We start from the raw sequence: 19,541 nt of genomic DNA on the forward strand, positions 1-19,541 counted from the left end.
GTCTGCTGCTTGTACAATAGGGTAGCATTTTGACAGCTAGTTGGCCAGAATGAATACAAATAGCACGTCTTTTAAACAATATAAGTACTGCAGTTTATGCAAAGTAAATCACAATACAGGCAAAAAACATGTTTATTCAAAAAGACACCAGCTCATATTGAAGAACATTCTCCAAAAATTTCAAACAAAGGTAATTCAGCTATAATTTCTAAATAGTTAAAAGATAAACCGGTTTCATTTTTTTAATTTATAATAGTGAGAATTCATATTTAAGTATGAATAATCAAGTATATAGCAGTGTCGTGGTGTTTGCAATCTCAGCTTACTTTAAAGTGACACTCGTATTTAAAACAATACATGGTACACATGTAGTCATTCTAAAATGCCGGCATAAATTTTTAGAATGACTAGGTACACATACATTACAAACATACATTTTGAGTGATAATTAAACCTTTAACTACTTACTAAATAAAGCAGTTTGGAAATAATAACTGATACCAAGATTGTAACAGTGTATTTAATAGCTGAAAACACACACATATTTAATGACTGGTGGGTCCTAAAAGATTTACAGTGATCAACTATTACTATTGTCTCATAAGATAGAAATACTGTGATTTCTGCATTTTCCTTTCAGAATCAAAGTAAACACAGTATCCTTCATATAAACCGTTGTTTTCTATATTAATTCATCACTTTCGGTAATTTAAAACAATTGTATTAATTGTGGTACTGCTTATTTGGGAGTGTAATGTTCATGGAATCATGTAGTCCGGAGCCCGGAAAATAATCATTTCTGTTTTAGTGAATTTTATAGAGAATTTGATTTTCGCTTTATCGCTATGACTTCTTTATGATGATTTCGTGTATTTTTACTAATGTTATGTTTTTAGTATTAAATGTCTAAATTTAGCTAGTAAATAATTAATTAATACGAACTAAGTTGTATTCTTAATAGTTTTCTACTTTTTCGTAAGTTTGATAAACTTGACACCCCTACTCTGTAACGTTAGTTATGTATAATGGTTTCGCCCATCGTGCTTGTTAAAATGGACCATTCCATTTTGGTCACGTGATGTTAGGGTATATAAGAAGCGAAATGCATAGAAATAGTTAGTTCGTGTCTCGACGCCGATGTGAAAACATCAAGTTAATATATAGGGAAGCTTTGAAGTATCTTTTTGCACTGTTTAGGGCGGGTTCTGAACTATTGGAGGCTAGGAGAATTAAAGTGAAGCATTGCGCTACAGCTTCTAGTTTCTAGGTTCGGACATCCGTGGGGTTTCTTTTTGGCCTCTTAGTAAGCCTGGATCATTGCGATACAGACGGAACAGGGTCAATGGTTTGATTCCCCGTAAAAGCTATACATTTAGGACTGTGGGTTTCGCTGATATATTGTTATTAGTTTATAAGCGTTTTGTATGATGGTCCTGTTTGAAGTTATAGCATAATTGTTGTATTGTTTCTGTTTGGTCGTTCTTGCTTTTGGGATAATTGAACGTTGATTCTTGAACCATACCAATTATTTCTAATCATTCGGTTTTGTAAGCAATCATTGTCAATCACGTGTATATAATATTAATTTCATACTTAATTTTTGGGACAATGCAGTCTGAGAATAGGTTTATAGTTTAATTTAAGGTAGCGTGTCCGAGCTAGTTAGGGAAGAAACGTTACAGGAGTAAGAGTGCATCTTTAACCTTCTACACTTTTTTCTATTTGTATAGACCCTGTTAACTACAGAATATTACTTGCAGCATTTCTTTCAGTCAAAAATGTTCATAAATTATGACCAAAAACATGTACTACTAGTATTTTCTGTGTTGTAATATCCCAAATGTGCATTTTTGTGTGTGTTGTAATACCAAATTGATCAACAATTAGAGTCATATGGGACGACAACTTTGTTTACTGATTAAAATTGTTTATTTTACAATGATTGTGAAACAAGGTCTTACCATTAATCACTCTCGTTGGCACGATGTTACACAAGACTGATTTCTTGTGTTGTTTGGGAACCGGATTACCGGGAGGAAACAGACTTGTCTGGTTTTGTGACCATAAACCAACAGCATATGTCCATGTCTTTTATTTCCCAGATACAGCAAGTGAAGGGAACATTGTTCAGCCCAGTAGCAAAGGATTTGGAATATGAGGCTGGAGCGAAATTCTGGTGCTACTTTTGTGCCATAGAAGTTGACAAACATGACATCATGGAATCCTGCAAAGTTCTCGGATATGGCCTGCTCCAACATATTGCAAGGTGAGCTTTTGGAAACAAAATAACTACTAATAAGATTGAAAAAAAAATAACTTTATTAATATAGAGAAGAATATACAAAAAATGATTGAAGATTGCTTAACTCAAGAGATGTTTCATTTCCATGTAAAAACACATTTTTTAATGAAATTCAATGTGAGATATGAGTTATTAAATAGGACAGTTACATAATGTGAGCCTTTTCTTAGATAAAGCTTGGAAATCTGGCTGTCCGTGTCAGTTAAGAGGTTTTAATAGTTAAACTTAGTGTTTTTGCAAGGTTTGAAACTAATTGGTCCTGAAAAATTTGTGTTGTAAATCATAAACAAAATAAATGCTGGATAATTTTTGTTTCAGTTTAAGATCATAGTATATTTCACCAAGTGAGCATCAAGAGTAGCATAGCAATAAGTGAAATATTTACTATCCTCCTGGGGAAGAAAAATACAGAACCGCACCCACTGACTTATTCTCAAATGAAAATTGTTTTCCAGTGATGAGCACAAGGCAGGCTTGGAGCAGTTTTTCTGGGACAACCTTGTTAAGAAGGAGATGAAGCCGAGATATGTGCTGTCCATAGAGGATCTTAGCATGTTAGTACATGTGTATAGTTTGGAATGAAAATAGGAAGTCTTTAAGCCCATAATATCTTGATTTTCTTGGAACAATCTTGGTATGGATGCATTTGGACTATCATAATGAGCAAGTGTTTGAAATATGGACAAATAAGTACCTTGCCACTGCAGTTTCCTCTTCTGACACTAAAATCCAACTTTTTTTACTCCTTATAAAAAGTAAGTGTTGTATCTACAGTGCTCATATTTTTTTTATTTTTTTTTTGTGCTAGTTAGATTTAAGCATATTAATTCATACATTATGGCATCATAATAAGTATAAATACATATGCAGTTACTGTTACTGGTAATCATAGTAACATTATGGGTCATAGTAACAGTATGTATTTGTTATTTTCAGATTTAAGAAAGCTGCTTTTTTGGCTGTAAAGAAATACCAGAAAGCAAGTGAAGCGGATATTAAGCAAGTAAGTTGGAATTGAATTGTTGAATAATAGGAAATATATTTTGTGGGGCCAAGAGTACAGAATTATGCTGCCAGCGGAAATGATTTTGATACAAATTTGATTTTTTTAAGTTCTTGACCATGATTTTAGCAAGCTAATCGAGGCACAGGCTGAATTACTTGATCATGAAAAGAACAGCAATAGAAATTTTCTTAAGCAAAATGAGACACTTTGACTTTGTCAGCATTAGTTATCAAGTGTTTACCAACTGTCACAGTGTTCACTGGGATTATATCTCAATCGATAAAGATCCACAGCCAGATCACTCTCTTACTCCAGAGTTATGGCCCTTGAATTGTCATAGTTTGGCGAAGCTCTCCAATTTTAGCATATTTTTACCAAACTTGATCATAATGTATATGGTCATATAATCTGTACTGAGTTTGATTAACAGCCTGATCAAGTTATTCATCCGGAGTAATTGCCTTTGATTTTTATTTGATTTTTACAAAATTCAGATTGTTGTTTGTCTAACTTGAGCAATTTTTATCCAATCCTAAATTACCAAACTTGGTTACAATGTTAATAGGCGTAATACCTTGACTGAATTCATTCAACAATCAGATGGCTTTATTCACTCCGGAGTAATGGCCCTTAATTTATCAAAAAATTACAAAACTAACATTGTCTTCTCTCTAACTTTTGTGATCCAAATTCTCTACACTGGGTTAAAATCTTCAAGGGCATAATATCACAGTCAAGTTTTATTGGCAGCCAAATAAAACTATTTATATCATTATATATCATGCTGAGTTTAATAGTGAAACATATTGTTCTTGTTAAATCAATCCTTCTGAATATTGATAATTGTTGAATCATTTTCCATTTCAAAATACCGGTATGGGTGCTCCTAGCATATGACATATCCAATTCTCATTTATTTTACTTTGTGTCTATTGTATATATGAAAGAGGTGTATTCAAAAATAAAATTTGAACACCACAAGTTTTGACCATTAATATTATTTATTTCAGGCAGCATTTGAAATAGCAGCAGCGGAAACCAGACGCCAGGAACGCCTTTCAGAGGTTGTCAGTATTCTGCGACACTGTATCCAACTTCAAAATTTGTTGTCTATTTGCTCAACTTCAATTTCCCGAAATGAAATTTTTATTTTCATGAAACCTACTGCTGTAGGCCTCACATTTTTGGCATACTGTCTTAGAGATGTTCAGATATATATTTAAGTAGTGGTTGAAATTATCACAAGCCGACCAGCCCTGCATTGGTTAGATGATTTCCAGGCTTCCTCAAATTCTGTTTGTTATACAGGAAGGCTTTTTAAGAAATTTGATGCCAAGGTCTTGTGTAAGAATTCAGTAGGATTCACGCTTGTTTAACCAAAAGATTAATTTTTTTACTGTTATAGTTCATTGCTTCAAAGAAGCCAATCTGAGTCTAGTATTTCTTGCTCTCTACTTTGGTTGTTAGTGTATGTGACTCAGCATACTCATATATAACATAATAAAACTTAATAATTAACACTTTACAATTGAATAGTTCAAACCATAAACTATTTGTTGGTACCGTAATCAATGGTTCATGTAGTATGAATTTAACAAACTTATTCCTACGGTCACTGTCTCTTTGGAATAAATTTGTTCAATTTATCATATATAACCAATATAACCTACTACTATTATGTTCATGACTTTTGGGCTGTTGTTCACAGTCTATCAGACAGCGAATTGAGTGTATTCATCAATGAGGAAGCAAAAATAATGATGAATTGTAACCATTACTTAAAGTGTATTGAATTGTATTTATAAAAAATAAATAAACAATTTGTAACCATTCCTAACACTGAAATCAAGTTTGTGGATCATCATAATGATTGTAAGTCAAGAAGACTTGAACATTGTGTTTTTTTATTTCATCTTAATTTAATGCTTTGAGAAACTGCTTTGTCAAATTTATCAAAGATTTGGCAAAGCAGTTTTAGTCAATTCATACGTATTACATTTTCCTGAATGTACACAGTCAAACCAGTCCAAACAGATAACCAGTCAACTAGAAGCTAACACTGGTAACCAGTCAACAACTGAAGCAGAAAACCGATCCATATCAGCCAGAGGAGTAAAGCAGTCGGCAGAAATGAGATGGCCCATATCATCAGGAAAAGTGAACCAGTCGGCTAAAGGCGGGGCCAGTCGTGATGGAAAGCAGCCTGGAAAGAGGACAGTTTTGGCGCATGGTGAAGGTCTCTCATGTATTTCACAGGTTGGTAGTGCACTGTTTACTGCTGGCTTTCAAAGCCCTAAAGCTATTCTACTCGCAAATAGGCTTGTTTCCTGGTATTAACAATAATAATACCCCCACAAACGAAGTTTGAGGGGGTATATAGGAGTGAGCTTGTCGGTCGGTCAGTCTGTCGGTCTGTCTGTCTGTCGGTCGGTCGGTCGGTCTGTCAGTTTTCATGGTTTCCGGACGATAACTCATGAAAGGCTAGACAGATTTGAAAAATATTTGGTACACAGGTGTAACATCAGAAGATACAGGTCAAGTTCGATATTGGGGCTGGTGGGGCCAAGGTCAAGGTCACTGTTATTAAAAATAGAAAAACGGTTTCCGGACGATAACTCATGAAAGGCTTGACAGATTTGAACATTTTTTGGTACACAGGTGTAACATCGGAAGATACAGGTCAAGTTCGATATTGGGGCTGGTGGGTTCAAGGTCACTGTTACTAAAAAAAGAAAAACGGTTTCCGGACGATAACTCATGAAAGGCTTGACAGATTTGAACATTTTTTGGTACACAGGTGTAACATCAGAAGATACAGGTCAAGTTCGATAGATCCTTCAAAAACTAAATGAGCAAATATTTACCTTAAAAGTAATTGAAACTTGGAAAGATGAACAAACAAAATAAATCCAGCATGCTTCATTTGAACCAGATGCCAGTGGAATACCAGCAGAACTTAAGTATGGCATATTTAACACATAGCATAACAGTAGTGCTTACTACAAATATTGACCTGTCAGATGGATTTGTTAATTCGGCTACAGGAACAGTCCCGGGATTTATTCCCAGGTAGATAAGGATGCATTCAAGCCCAAATATGTACTTGTAAAATTTGATGATGATCGTGTTGGAAGAAAAGCTCGTAAATGCTCTAGATGTCTTATTCCAGAAGAGATCAGCTAGAGCATCAGCTAGTTTTTCTTGTCAGCAGTGTAACTTCTAAATTACTCAACAGATTTAAATAAAACAATACATGCATGATAAAAGAAGATGCAGTGTGCAGTCACCTTGGAGTTATGGCCTCTTTTCAAAGGAATGGTTTGCCATTCCTGTGTCCAGGCGGCATTTGGGGGTATTAGTCACTCCTGTGACAGCTCTAGTTTAATCCTGGTCAATTTTAATGCCTGTTGACTCCATATAATTTTAGCTGCAATTGAAAGGTAAATTGCTTGCTTATATGTAAAAAAGAAAAGAAAAAAAATGAGGCAACAAGTGTTTATCAATCTAACCTTTATAGCATATAATTGTACTTGTTATAGTCTTATGCTAGGTCTTCAAGTGCTTAGGGTGAAGTAGTGTATTTCCGCCTCTTTCGACTTGAGTCATGCATGCTTCTTTATGTTACTAAAATATGGATCAAATACCCTTGAAAATGACCGGAAAAATCTTGTTATTCCTGACATACCTTTTGATGCTTTAGGTTTTGTCATACCCTTGCTGTCCTTGTTGAGGTTGCTGAAGTGTTAAATAGGAATCTTGATGATTCCTTAAAATAGATAATCAAATGAATTTAACTTACTACAAATGTTCCCCCAGCTGCTCATATACAATAAGTCCCATAACTCTGACTGTAAATATTGCTACGTTATGCCCCTTTTTTGTAGCAAAACCTTCAGAAAGAGAAGGGTAATGCGCCTATGGCTTCAGGAAAACATGTCCACATCCAGGATGACGGGAAATAATTCCTGCTTGAGATGTCTTTACACAAAGTAAAATCTGCTAGCTTTTCAGCCTGGAGTTGTGATGGAGGGTAATGTACGGTCATGGGCCATATCAGACTGGCTGTTAGAGACCCAACTACTTTCAGGGTAGAGATATGTCACACCAAATAGCAGTGCAATTTTTGTTTTCCATCAACAGTTGTGAATAATTAATAATAAATCTTTACCTCTTTAGCCTGGAGGAGCGGAGGACGGAAATGTCCATTCAGGTGCGATGCCCCCCTGGCTTCTCAATGACACGCCCACCTCCAGGGGAGAGATTGGACCCACCCTAGAAGACTACCAGAAACACTGTATGGTGATTTGATGATGTGATTTCTGAGCTATCATTAGATCAAAAGCTTGGGTCAAATACCGTTTTTTAAGGAAAAATATTGGCATTAAAGTTTTACCATATTTATCAGTTCTTAGAACAGTCACCTATTAGAACAAGAAATCTTGGGGATGGTGCAAAATGTTTAGCATAAAAGTAAAAGCATATAAAAGCCACAATTTGTGTTGTGATTAATTTAAGGGAAGCATGCCATTTAGACTTGCTCTACCAAATTTAACAATTGTAACTATTTTACTTGTAAATTATGTGTACCGGTAGATCATTTTTATTCTGAAAATTTCCACGTTAATTAACCTTTATTTTGATTTTATTTTAGAGAGGAGACTCAAACTATCAGCTTTGACAATGTGGTCATTTCATCCACTTTAAGTGATAATTATTTAAGTAATATCTTAAAATGTATTTTTAACAAGACCCTTTAATGTTAATATACAGTGCACCAGGAGAAAAGAGCCAAGCTGCCTGCTATGAGGGTTGGGGCAAACTTTGATCATCAAGGAACTTCTGACACCAGCTGGCTGCCTTCCTTTGGACGAGTCTGGAGCAAAGGCAGGCGACTCCAATCCAAGTACAAATAGATACTTAATTTATATGTAATTGGTGAGGTACATGTACAAGTATATTTTTTCTTGCCTGATTGAATATAAGTGTTCCTTGAAAGCTTTTACATCTTATTTATTTGTATTGTTTACATGCATTTTTCTCTGTGAAACAAAATACCTTCTTTTTTTGATGAGTGATGTTAAATAAAAACTCCAATTATTCGTGATATGAGGCCCCCCGGCCCAGAACACATTGATTACATATATCTAATTAAAACCCAACAGGTTTGATCAAATTTCTGACAAAATGCAATTCTCTCAAATTGTCCATTACCCTGGTTCTAACATTTCTTTAGAAATGATTGTTTTTTTTAAAATAAGAAAAATAAAGTTTATTTTTTCAGACAACATTTTGAAAAAGAATGGAAGAAAACAAATGGAAAACCACAGCCAAGCAGCACCGTTACAGCAGAAAGCAAAATTGAAAGGATTAAATCAAGCACACCACCATGGGAGCAGCCATCTTGTTCCAGAATTGAGGTCATCCAAGATGGCTCTCAATCAGCCAATCAAGTTCAGCCTTACAAAAAGAAACTCAAGCAGACTGTAATTGATAGTGAAATTGATTCGGATTGGACAAAACAGAGTGCTGGGAAAATGCCTGCTAATATTGTGCCATACAAAAGGAAATCACAACATTTTGGAACTCCAGATAATAAATATGTAAAAATGCAAACCAACACAGATCAAAGATTTTCATCTAGTAGTGAAGTTGTGCCTACTGGCTATAAACGTCAAAGGAAAGAACATGATAATGCTTCGTCATCATCTAATCTTATACAAACTCCAGTCCTAAATTTGCAATTGTAATTGAAGTTAACTGTATTATGTTATGTCAAATATAATAGGGCATATAAGTTTCATGGACTATTTTTCTGATTGTGGAAAACTGATAGTCATATGACATTCTTTGTTAAAATGCATCTTATATTGGCAAACTTAAGAATATTGTTTATTGTATTTCGAAACTAAGAGCTTTATTGGTCAGTTTCTGGAATGTTTATTTGATTCTGTTATTACAAAGTTAGTTTTGTGTGCATCAACCTATCATACCGTGTTTAGTAATGACTGAGTATGTGTTGATAAGAGTTCTATGTGAAAAATAAATGAGAAAAGTTTCTTTTAATCCTGAACACCTTAATAATTTCTTCTGTTTTCCTTTTCTCATTTTTACCCCACCTATTTGAAGAAAAAAAAGCTAGAAAAAAGTTATACTACTCACCCCGGTGTTGGCATCACACCTTGGTTAAGGTTTTGCATGTAAGCACCTACAAGTTATTGTCTCAGCAAATATGTCATATATTGCATTGAAACTTTAGATATGTCTTCCCAACTATCTGACCTATTTCATTAATCAAGTAAGAGATGGCTCAATCTGGCATATAATGCAAGTAATTGCCCTTTATTATTTGACTTAAAAAAATGGTTCAGGTTTTGCATGTAAGCACACATAGGTTAATATCTCAGCAACTACTTGATGTATTGCATTGAGAATATATTCAAAGGTACTCAACCATGCAACGTACTTGAATAACCAAGTAAGATAACTCTTTTTTTACATATAATTTGCTGGCCATTTATCATTCAACTTCGCTACTATGGTTAAAGTTAATTAATGTAATTACACATAATTATGTTAATATTTTAGCAACTTCATGTATTGAGACTTTAAACAATGCTTCTCAACCATCTAACCAACTTAAATAACTATATAATGCAAAATATGGCCCTTGATTATTTGACTTAGAAATTCTGGTTAAGGTTTTTTTGCATTTTACCACATATAAATCAATATCTCAGCAAATACATCATGTATTGCATTGAAAATTGAGACATGTCTTCCAAACTATCCAACCTACTTAATTACTTAAGTAAGATAACTCAATTGTGCATATAATGCAAAATATTTCCCTTTAATACTTGACTTAGAAGTTCATAGTTAAAAATCTCTGTAACTACTGATTTGTCTCATGTAGGCTTTATACAACGATACTTAACCACCTTCTTGAAATACTAAGTTAGATAAATCTATTTTGAATATAATGCAAATAATGGCCCTTTTTAAGTCATAATTCTGGCTTTTTTGTAACAAAGGGAGAAAATTTAGTAGTGTAAATGGCCTTTTTGTTACTTTTAAAGGCAAGAATTTGAGTTTAATAATGCAAATAACTTTTTCGAAACAAAGGGAGGAACTTGAGCAAAAATGAAAACATTGCAAATTGATTATTTGTAACAAAGGAAAGTAAATAATCAAAAATGTGTTGCAAATGGCTTATTTGTAACAAAGGAGAGAAATTGAGTAATTATTATGCAAATGGCTTTTTAGTATCAAAGGGAGAAAATCTGGTTTTGAATATGGCTTATATGTAACAAAGAGAAGAAATCAAGGAAAAATATAGCAAATGGTGTTTTAAGTAACAAAGGGATAAAATTGAGTAATTCTTATGCAAATGGCTTTTTGGTAACAAAAGGAGAAAATTTGGTTTTGAATATGGCGTATTTGTAACAAAGGGAAGAAATCAAGAAAAAAAATAGAAAATGGTATCAAAGGGAGGAAATTGAGTAAAATTATTGCAAATGGCTTTTTTGTAACAAAGGGAGGAAAAAATAAAATAACACAAATGATTTAATTGTACCAAAGGAAAGTTACCATGAAACTACCGGTATATTGCAAATGGGTCATATGAAACAAAGGTAAGTAGTTGAGTAGTATTTTGTAAATTGAAGGTGATATGTATACAGCGGGAAAAGTTAGATGCCACATCATGCTGTGTTGAAAGTGTTTTTTGTACTTCAGATATAAACAATCTGGTGTCACAGAGACAGCGGGCTCGGCTTATTCACTGCTTTTAACCAGCATTTCGTCGAATAATAATGATCAATCATTTGCATTAAATGCAAGACAATTATCTGACTTGATTGGTTACCTTTGATTGTTGGGAGCCCTTGTATAAAATATTAATGCAGTAGTTACTGAGATATTGACTTACACGCTTACATGCAACCAGAATTTCTAAGTTGAATACTAAAGGGCCATAATTTGCATTACAAATGTACATGGAAAACAGAGTTATCTAACTTGATTAAGTTAGTAGTTGAGAACCATTGTAAATAGTTTCAATGCAAAACAAGACATATTTGCATAGATATGTACTTTTGTTTTTGAAATAAAAAGGGCCATAATTTGCATTATATCAAAGATAAGAGTTATTTTACTTAACTTAAATTCAACAGGTTGGATGGTTAGGAAAACTTGTCTTATTAGTTCCAATGCAATACTTTAGTTTTTGCGGAGATTTTTTACTTTAACTCCTTATACTTGGAAAAGTCACACTAAAATATTGACAAATTCTACAATTACCTGGGACCCCCTCATACACACATCAAATCTTGTAGCCATCTCAAGATTTTCACATATACAACAAACTACCACTGGACATAACAAGGAGTCTTTAATCAGTAAGAATTTCATATACATAATATATATACAATGTTTCTAATATTTGGACAGATATACAAAATGCAAGGAAGAAAACAATATAATATAAAATGCCTTAAAAAGCAAAGAAATTAATAAACTAAAAAAAATAATTCAAGAAATTATTAACATTTTGTAAGTATGATAATATAAGTAGATATAAAGAGTTTGGCTGGATCTTAAATTGTTATCACATTACCTTTACATTTATTTTAAAGCTGCGCTCTCACAGATTGAACGTTTTGACAACTTTTTCATTTTTTGTCTTGGAACGAGCCAATTTTTGCGAAAGTGCATGGAAACCAGTTATATAAGACTACTGACAAAAATTGGATCGTATAGTCTTATATTTAAGTTCAAAAATTGATGTTTCATGCATTTTTCCTAAACTGTTATATAGTAACAGTTAAGGCCATAAAACATTAATTTTTCGAACGGAAATATGAAAATCTGCGATCTGATCTTTTGTCAGCAATCTTTCATCATTGGTTTGCAGATATTTACGCAAAAATTTGCTCTTTCCAAGACAAAAAATAAAATAGTTGTAAAAATGGTAAATCTGTGAGAGTGAAGCTTTCAAGCTGCACTCACACAAATTGACAGTTTTGACCATTTTATTGTTTGTTGTCTCAGAATCAGCTCATTTTGGCATCCGTGCTTTCAATTTAGTCATATAAGATAACTCGCAATAGAAAAGATCTCAATTGATTGTTAAACTACCGAAAATTTCAATTTTCTTAAAGCGTTAGTTAGGCTTTTAGCCTCTTTTGTCAGCAGTCTTATATCACTGGTTGCCAGACATTTATGCAAAAAATTGGCTCATTCCAAGACAAAAAAATTGTCAAAAAAATCAATCTGTGAGAATGCAGCTTTAACAATGAAGTGAGTATTATAGAATCTTATCTCATAATGTTGAACATCATTCAGTACTCAGCAGTTGACATTCAATCTAATACTGACTACAATTATGGCAATTCTTTGTGTGCTTTCAGATTATGGATATCAACAGTTCATATTCATAATAAAATGGTCCTACAGTTTGCAGACAGTTGCCCAAAATGTTATGGTCATGTATTTGATCTGTGCATTTTCTGGCGCAAGCATGAACAATTTATCAAACAAATTGAACACTTATTAGATTTGATTTCATATTGGGAAAATCATCAATCTGAAATGAAAAACTTATGAGTGTAAGTCAGTGGTTCTTACAGCTGACAATTGTTAATCTTAAAATATATCAAGGTTCTGTGTGTACAAGGAATTCATGCCAAAAGCATGTTGAAGGTTTGTTTTCCATAGTCATTTATATTCATCACCATTGTTGATGCACAAGTCCGAGCTCTCAATCCCGATTTCTGCATCAATCCTGAAGATCATGCACCAGTCAATTGTAACCCCCCCCCCCCCAGGTCCGGGGGTAAACAGGGGATAGCTGGCGAAATGGGCCGTGTTTTTTACTTCCAGGTGGCTCCGCAGTGCCGGGTGAATGCGGTGGTTTTGTCTTCGTGCCAAATATAGCAGGGAATGGGCCTTACTTAGAGTCCCTGGGGTGCGGGGGCATTTGGCGGGGGTTTTACCAGCAGTTCATTCCCACAGGGCGGGGATTTTGCCCGTGCTTGGCTAGACCCAAAGTCAAAGTCCCCCCTATTCCCCGGACCTGGGGGGGCTGTGGTTAAAATTGACTGGTGCATAAGAACCCCGGATAAACACAACTTCATCATTTTTAGCATCTTTGGTGCCAACCTAATTTTGAATAACAAAAGAATGCACAATTATATTATTAAAAGAGCATAACTGGTTAGTGGTACAAATATTTTGCCCTATAAATAGAATGGTTTAAGTTTGATTAACATAGTTTCTGTACAACTTTTGGAGCACTTAATTATTATGTGTAATATTAAAGGTGAAGAAATATTAAAGGTAAAGAATTGTCTTAATTGTATTAAACTGGGCATGAAAATAGTGATAGGAGCATGGCAATTTATGTCTGACTTCGGATATATTTGGTTAGGTTCTATATTAAAACTGTACAAATAATATCTTACAAAGCAATTTATAGACAAAACATACAAAAGCACTTAATGACTGTATGTTTTTGTGATATTTCACAGAGCACTCTATGGGCAAAATGTATAAAAGTACTTCATGAACAATATGTATATCCTTATAAAGCACTTTATGGACAAAATGTACAATACAATAATAAACAAATAAGACAACACACAATTATACAATCAAAACACCTCGGCCATTTTCCTTCGAAACAACCTCGAATGTATATGGACCATTTTGCAATGTAAGATCTTTTTATATTTCACCACATTGCAACAAGATCGCGTAGTTATTTTAATCAAGCACATAAGTCTTTAAAGCTGCACTCTCACAGATTGAACGTTTTGACAAATATTTTTAATTTTTATTTTTTGTCTTGGAAAGAGCAAAATTTTGCGTAAATATCTGCAAACCAATGATAAAAGATTGCTGACAAAAAATCAGATTGCAGATTTTCATATTTCCGTTCTAAAAATGCATAAAACATCAATATTTTAACTTAAATATAAAAATCTGTGATCTAATTTTTTGTCAGCAGTCTTATATGACTTCGAGGTTCGTGGTATTGCGGAGATGTAAGAGGTGTTTTGATTGACAATTATAACATACTTTAACAGTATAATACTCTAATAATAATCATCATCACTTGATATTTGGCAAATCATATCATAAAAAAGTTTTTGGACAAACGAAAACAAATCACAACATTTTTATTTTGTTTAACGGACATTAACAAATTATTGCTTTTCAAAATTCATTGTTATTTCAACTAAAGTTTCATATAAAAATACAAGAATCAACATACGGTACAACTGTTTTGTTAAAACTGCTAGTGCACATATAATCAAAAATATGCTACACTCCTGCGAACAAATAACTGGGTCACTTCATTGACCTTGACTTGCATCAGAACAATTGTCTTTGTGTTACTTCAAGGTTGGGAAAATAAAAGTTCTATGAAAAACAAAAAGCCATCACATTCTTCCCGAAATGTTCAAGTCTGCCGGACATGATCGGCAAATAATGCTTTTGTATGGCAGTTTTTCTCGTAAATGATGGACTGTTAGACAATTTTTTGCATTCACTCAAAAACAAACATTTCCTTGTAATTTGATTAACAGAGGGGCCTTTAATTTTTTTTTACATGTCACTAGAAAGTAAATAATGTCATAGCCAATGGATCATACTTTTAGAAAACTTGACAAGATCAACAATGTCGACAAACATTCACATTAGTGTATTTGAAGCATTATGCTTCAAAATAAAAATATTGTGACACAAAACATATTTTGAGAGCGAACCCTAAGTACCTTCGAACATGTGTATACACAACCATTTTAGATAAAACTTTACATGTTTTTCTTTCTTTTTTCAACAATTTCAATTCACAGTATTTTAAGCTGATTAACTTCTGTTTCAGACAGGCAAATATTTTTTTTTCAACAGGCAAACCTTTCAGATTGCTTTAAAAATATTTCCGGTGGACTTGAAGCATTGATTCTTTACAATTTGGAAGAACTGAATTCTGTATCAAGTATTGTGGATTTAATGCTCTAAATATTAAGAAGACAAACTCTATTTTAAGTCTCAAAGTTACAATTTGTACAATTTAGGCTCTACAGAGCTGTCAAACTGTCTATGAAAAAAAATACCTAGAAAACTCTTCTTTATGTTTCCCCTACCAAAATCTAAAATAGATATAATGATTTCGATCTATTAGGCCACCCAAATTATATTTCATATTTGTAGGAATTTGGGCCGGAAGAATTGGAGCAAGCGGGCAAAATAAAGAAAAATCAAATTCTCCATTTCGTTTAAAAACTGGAATGGCTGAAAGCCAATCCCCTAATGAATTAATATTTATAACATTTTTGTTTTCAAAATTGACATTGCTAAAAAATAATCAAGCCTTGAAATCACTCACCCCTACATATTCCGAATATTATTGAAAAGACGACATAAAAATTGGGTAAAAAACAGCACAGAATAAACTTGATTGAACTCGAACATAAAGACAGAAACATGAACTAAATACGCCATACTGTACATTCAATGGTCCCAAACTTAACTACGTCTTTCATCTTGGACAGAGTAAAAAAATTCATATGGCAGGACAGAAAAATCTAAATTTGTAGTAAAAAACAAATGTTATATAACAGTTAAACACCTAAAATGATGCTTGTGCTAACATGGTCAACATTAGTTAACATTTCTGGCAGGGAAACACAAGGATGATACACAAGTTTATGCATACAATATAATTATGTTGTGTCAAGACTTGGACGAAACGTTGTCTAGATAATCCAGCAATTTGGGTGACCAAACATATTTTGTAAACACTGATATTTCTAGTATAAAGTAACCTGTTTTTCTTTCTCCTCATTGGAACACATAACAGAATAATCAACCTATGGTCACAATGTATGAAGTAATTTACCAAAGGTCACAAGGCAGAACATGATTGCTAAATGGTCACATGGCAGTAAACCTTATTGACATCCTTATTTATAGATCTGAATACTCAGTATAAGAGAATATGACATCATCATCCGAAGATATTATCGAGGTGATACCAATGACATCCCCGGAGTCGCAGAAATGGATTTTCTACACAATGAACTTATTGTTATCGTCTAATGCTACAGAGACAGCTTGAGAGTTTTTTTTCACCTAGTTTTTGTCTATTTTCAACTAGTTGAGGTCCGACGATACACGACTTTCTGCCTTGTTGTACTTCTGAAATACATAAAAGAAAATATTTTAAAATAAATATAATTAATTGGACAAAAAGTATAAATCAAAATATTTTAAAACAAATGGTACCATTGATAAATATATATATAAACATACTGACTTAAAAGCAATGTTACAATGAACAATTAACTATGTCCTGATAGAGAAAAATATTACATGAACATTACCCAAATTGATTCTATGTTAAATGATGTTTTGACAATAGGTTTTCAGCCTTTAGAATGAAAACAATTCAATGTTAAACATAGAATCAACTTGGTATGGCCTAAGTTGATGTGGATTTTAAATGACATTAGTTCTTACTTAATTGTATTAGAATAATGGAAAGAGTTTGCATTTGCAATGATTATAGATTTATGAAGTAAAATGAAGATTTATTTGAGAATATAATTGATGCTAAAATAATATATTTTTTATGAAACATAACAGTAATTGATCAATATCATATTTGTGTGATATAAAACAGATTGATCTATTTTGAAGACTTAATCATGCACAAAAAGAAGGGAAATATTTCTGAAAAAAACCCACTCCACCTTCTGACAAGAACCTTCAGATCCATTCACATAATGACATATTTTAATAAAAATATGAGACAAGACATGAACATGCAGCAATATAGGAAGACCCGGCCCAAATTTCTTCAAAGTTCTTAAGTGTAACAAGTAAGGTAAGCTTATTTCATTCAACCAAATAAGTTATTTAATCTTGAATTTACTAAATATTGTAATAATCATTAAATTAATTCTAAGTCAAAAAGCTCTCAAGAATGTAAATATTGGAGAAATTATACCTTAAACAAAGATAGTGAGTTAAGCGTAATCCTGGTCTAAGGGACTTAACCTGTTTCGAGAATTTGGGGCCCATACACCAGAAAAGAAAGTAACAAACATGTAATACATTCTCCTTATTTTAGACTAAAAAGCTAAAAAGGAACAAAGTTCATAACCTTGAAATGAAGAGAAATTCAGAGCAACTGTTATATAATATAATAATTATAATAATAATAATATAATACATAATATTATAAAGTATCAGGCTTTCCAGCAACTTCTGACAACATTAATGAGGGTTTATTTTTTAGGATTTTTCTGAAATAATTCAGCCTCCAAATGTTGTGTTCGGGTGTGGGTGGGGTTAACTTTATATGCATGACATCAGTAGAACAGACCAGGTGTTCTTTAATGGCTCCGATGGGATTATTATTAATCAGAACAAGTTGCATTCTTTTTGGGGTTAAGTGTCCAGGTATGCCTTATTAAAAAAAAGAAAATGGTCCATTTTGGACGCTTTTCACGACTACCAATTACGAGAAACAAAAATCCCTCATTCTTGCCAAAAATTGTGCATTTGTCGAGTGTAGCCTTGTGTTCATTGGACCATTTTATTGACTTTATACACCAGGGGATGTATACAGCTGTAATGCAGCAGATACTGATTGCTGATTGGACATTCACAGGCCTAAGGGTAGTTAATCCATGTGTTCATTGGACCATTTCATTGACTTTATACACCAGAGGATGTATACAGCTATAATGCAGCAGATACTGATTGCTGATTGGTCAATCACAGGCTTTCGGGTAGTTAATCCATATGTTCACTGGACCATTTTATTGACTTTATACACCAGGGGTTGTAAACAGCTATAATGCAGTAGATACTGATTGCTGATTCATCATTCACAGGCTTTCCGTTAGTTGATAAATAACTGATCAAATTTAGTGGATTTTAAAAAGTTGGCTTAAAGGGTGAAAAACATTTTTATTCAGCACGAAGGCTTCTCAAAAAGACACACACCAGTACCGCTAAATAGAGGAAATTAATTGCATGTTCCTTGACAGAAAATGTGAACTTAAAAACTTCAAAGAAAAATTAAGGCTTAAGTTACCCTTTTTAGGAATTTAAGCAAAGCTGTAATCTTTAGGAAAGCCATGCAGTAGATAATAAAACTATATAAAAACCTTTGGGGGTGTTTTATCTGCCTAGAAAAAAAATGATGAGGAAGATTATGTCCGCCTTGTTAAAATGATAGGAGGGATTATGTCCGCCTTGAAAAATTGATAGGGAGAATTATGTCCACCTATACAAAAAATGAGTGGGAGGGATTTTGCACAGGGGAATTTTGTCCGCCTCCCATTTTTTGTCACTGGAAAGCCTAGAGTTTGAAAGGAAACCCATTCAACTCCATACATGGTCAAAGAATTTCAGATATACCAGTACATAAACAATGCAAGGCTTGAATGTATATGTCTGACTATTTATCTCATTCTAAGTCTTCTTGATACAGCGAATCTTCCGACAAACTGGTAAGCGTTGCCCTTCTAGACTGGTACAATGCGGACTCATTCCACATTGAGTTTGAAATGTGGCCCTGGATGAGATAGCTGAAATCCCCTCCTCTATAAAGAGCAAATTAGGGCAAAAATTAAAGTGGCACCCGGAAATGTCAATAGTTAATTTATTTTGTAATCAAGAGAGCTGAGATGAGAATGGCAACACTTATCCGGGTCTTGTTTGGTTGTCTTTGGTTTGTTCAGTCCAACAAGAGGCATAACTCATAATTTAAGACAGAGTTATGGGCCTTGCTTTACATGAACAATCTCCTTGCAAGGTGCATACCAAGCTTTATTTGAATAGCTTTAACTATTTTTGTGGGATGCCGATGCTGACAACAAGGCTATAACATAATTTTTTCTTCAAACAGACAGGCTTACACAGTATCATAATGATTTTGCACATAAATAATATTATATTAGATTTCAATTCATTCACTTCGTAAGTTACCTAGAACAATCCTCAGCAACAGTCAAGCTTGGCTTAGTAAAAGACAATACTTTTCCACATCGTATTGTATTAAGAATGCTTCCCTTCTTCAAAGGAGACACTAAAACATGTTTTACAATTGGCTCTGTATGATATTTAACAAAACCCTACACAGCTATTGCTTGCCTTTGTTTTACAGTAAACATAACACATTATCACATGATGCTGACTACAAGGTAAGATCATTAA

The 19,541-nt window shown here is 33.4% G+C and overlaps 2 protein-coding genes across 14 annotated transcripts in view; one reads left to right on the top strand and one right to left on the bottom strand.

Annotated features, from left to right (window-relative positions):
• The first annotated feature begins 20 nt into the window (after positions 1–20).
• Positions 21–9,366, top strand: LOC128243709 (centrosomal AT-AC splicing factor-like). Its single transcript, XM_052961629.1, has 9 exons — positions 21–190; positions 2,103–2,266; positions 2,758–2,856; positions 3,239–3,305; positions 4,319–4,372; positions 5,325–5,564; positions 7,485–7,602; positions 8,079–8,211; positions 8,590–9,366. Exons 1-9 carry the CDS (start codon positions 50–52, stop codon positions 9,053–9,055), a joined length of 1,482 nt encoding a protein of 493 aa, XP_052817589.1. The 5' UTR covers positions 21–49; the 3' UTR covers positions 9,056–9,366.
• A 2,312-nt stretch (positions 9,367–11,678) lies between these two features.
• The window catches only part of LOC128243840 (1-phosphatidylinositol 4,5-bisphosphate phosphodiesterase gamma-1-like), a 101,739-nt gene continuing 93,876 nt past the window's right edge, over positions 11,679–19,541 (bottom strand). For 7 of the 13 annotated variants that reach the window (XM_052961819.1, XM_052961818.1, XM_052961817.1 and 4 more), the window contains 2 exons: positions 18,785–18,928; positions 11,679–16,511 (listed from right to left, as the gene is read on the bottom strand). In XM_052961819.1, the coding sequence (XP_052817779.1) occupies positions 18,793–18,928 (136 nt within the window). In that variant the 3' untranslated portion in view covers positions 11,679–16,511; positions 18,785–18,792. Of the gene's footprint in view, positions 16,512–18,490; positions 18,512–18,784; positions 18,929–19,541 lie in introns of all 13 variants that reach the window. The other 6 variants (XM_052961821.1, XM_052961823.1, XM_052961820.1 and 3 more) reach the window with 2 other exon arrangements.

This window comes from Mya arenaria, chromosome 8 (assembly GCF_026914265.1).
Source record: "Mya arenaria isolate MELC-2E11 chromosome 8, ASM2691426v1".
In the NCBI taxonomy this organism is placed as follows: Eukaryota; Metazoa; Mollusca; class Bivalvia; order Myida; family Myidae; genus Mya; species Mya arenaria.

Coding starts and splice junctions, on each gene's coding strand:
- LOC128243709 (XM_052961629.1), top strand. CDS start 50: ATGAATACAAATAGCACGTCTTTTAAACAATATAAGTACTGCAGTTTA. Junction 191..2,102: donor TCCAAAAATTTCAAACAAAG/GTAATTCAGCTA, acceptor TTTATTTCCCAG/ATACAGCAAGTGAAGGGAAC. Junction 4,373..5,324: donor GCCAGGAACGCCTTTCAGAG/GTTGTCAGTATT, acceptor GAATGTACACAG/TCAAACCAGTCCAAACAGAT.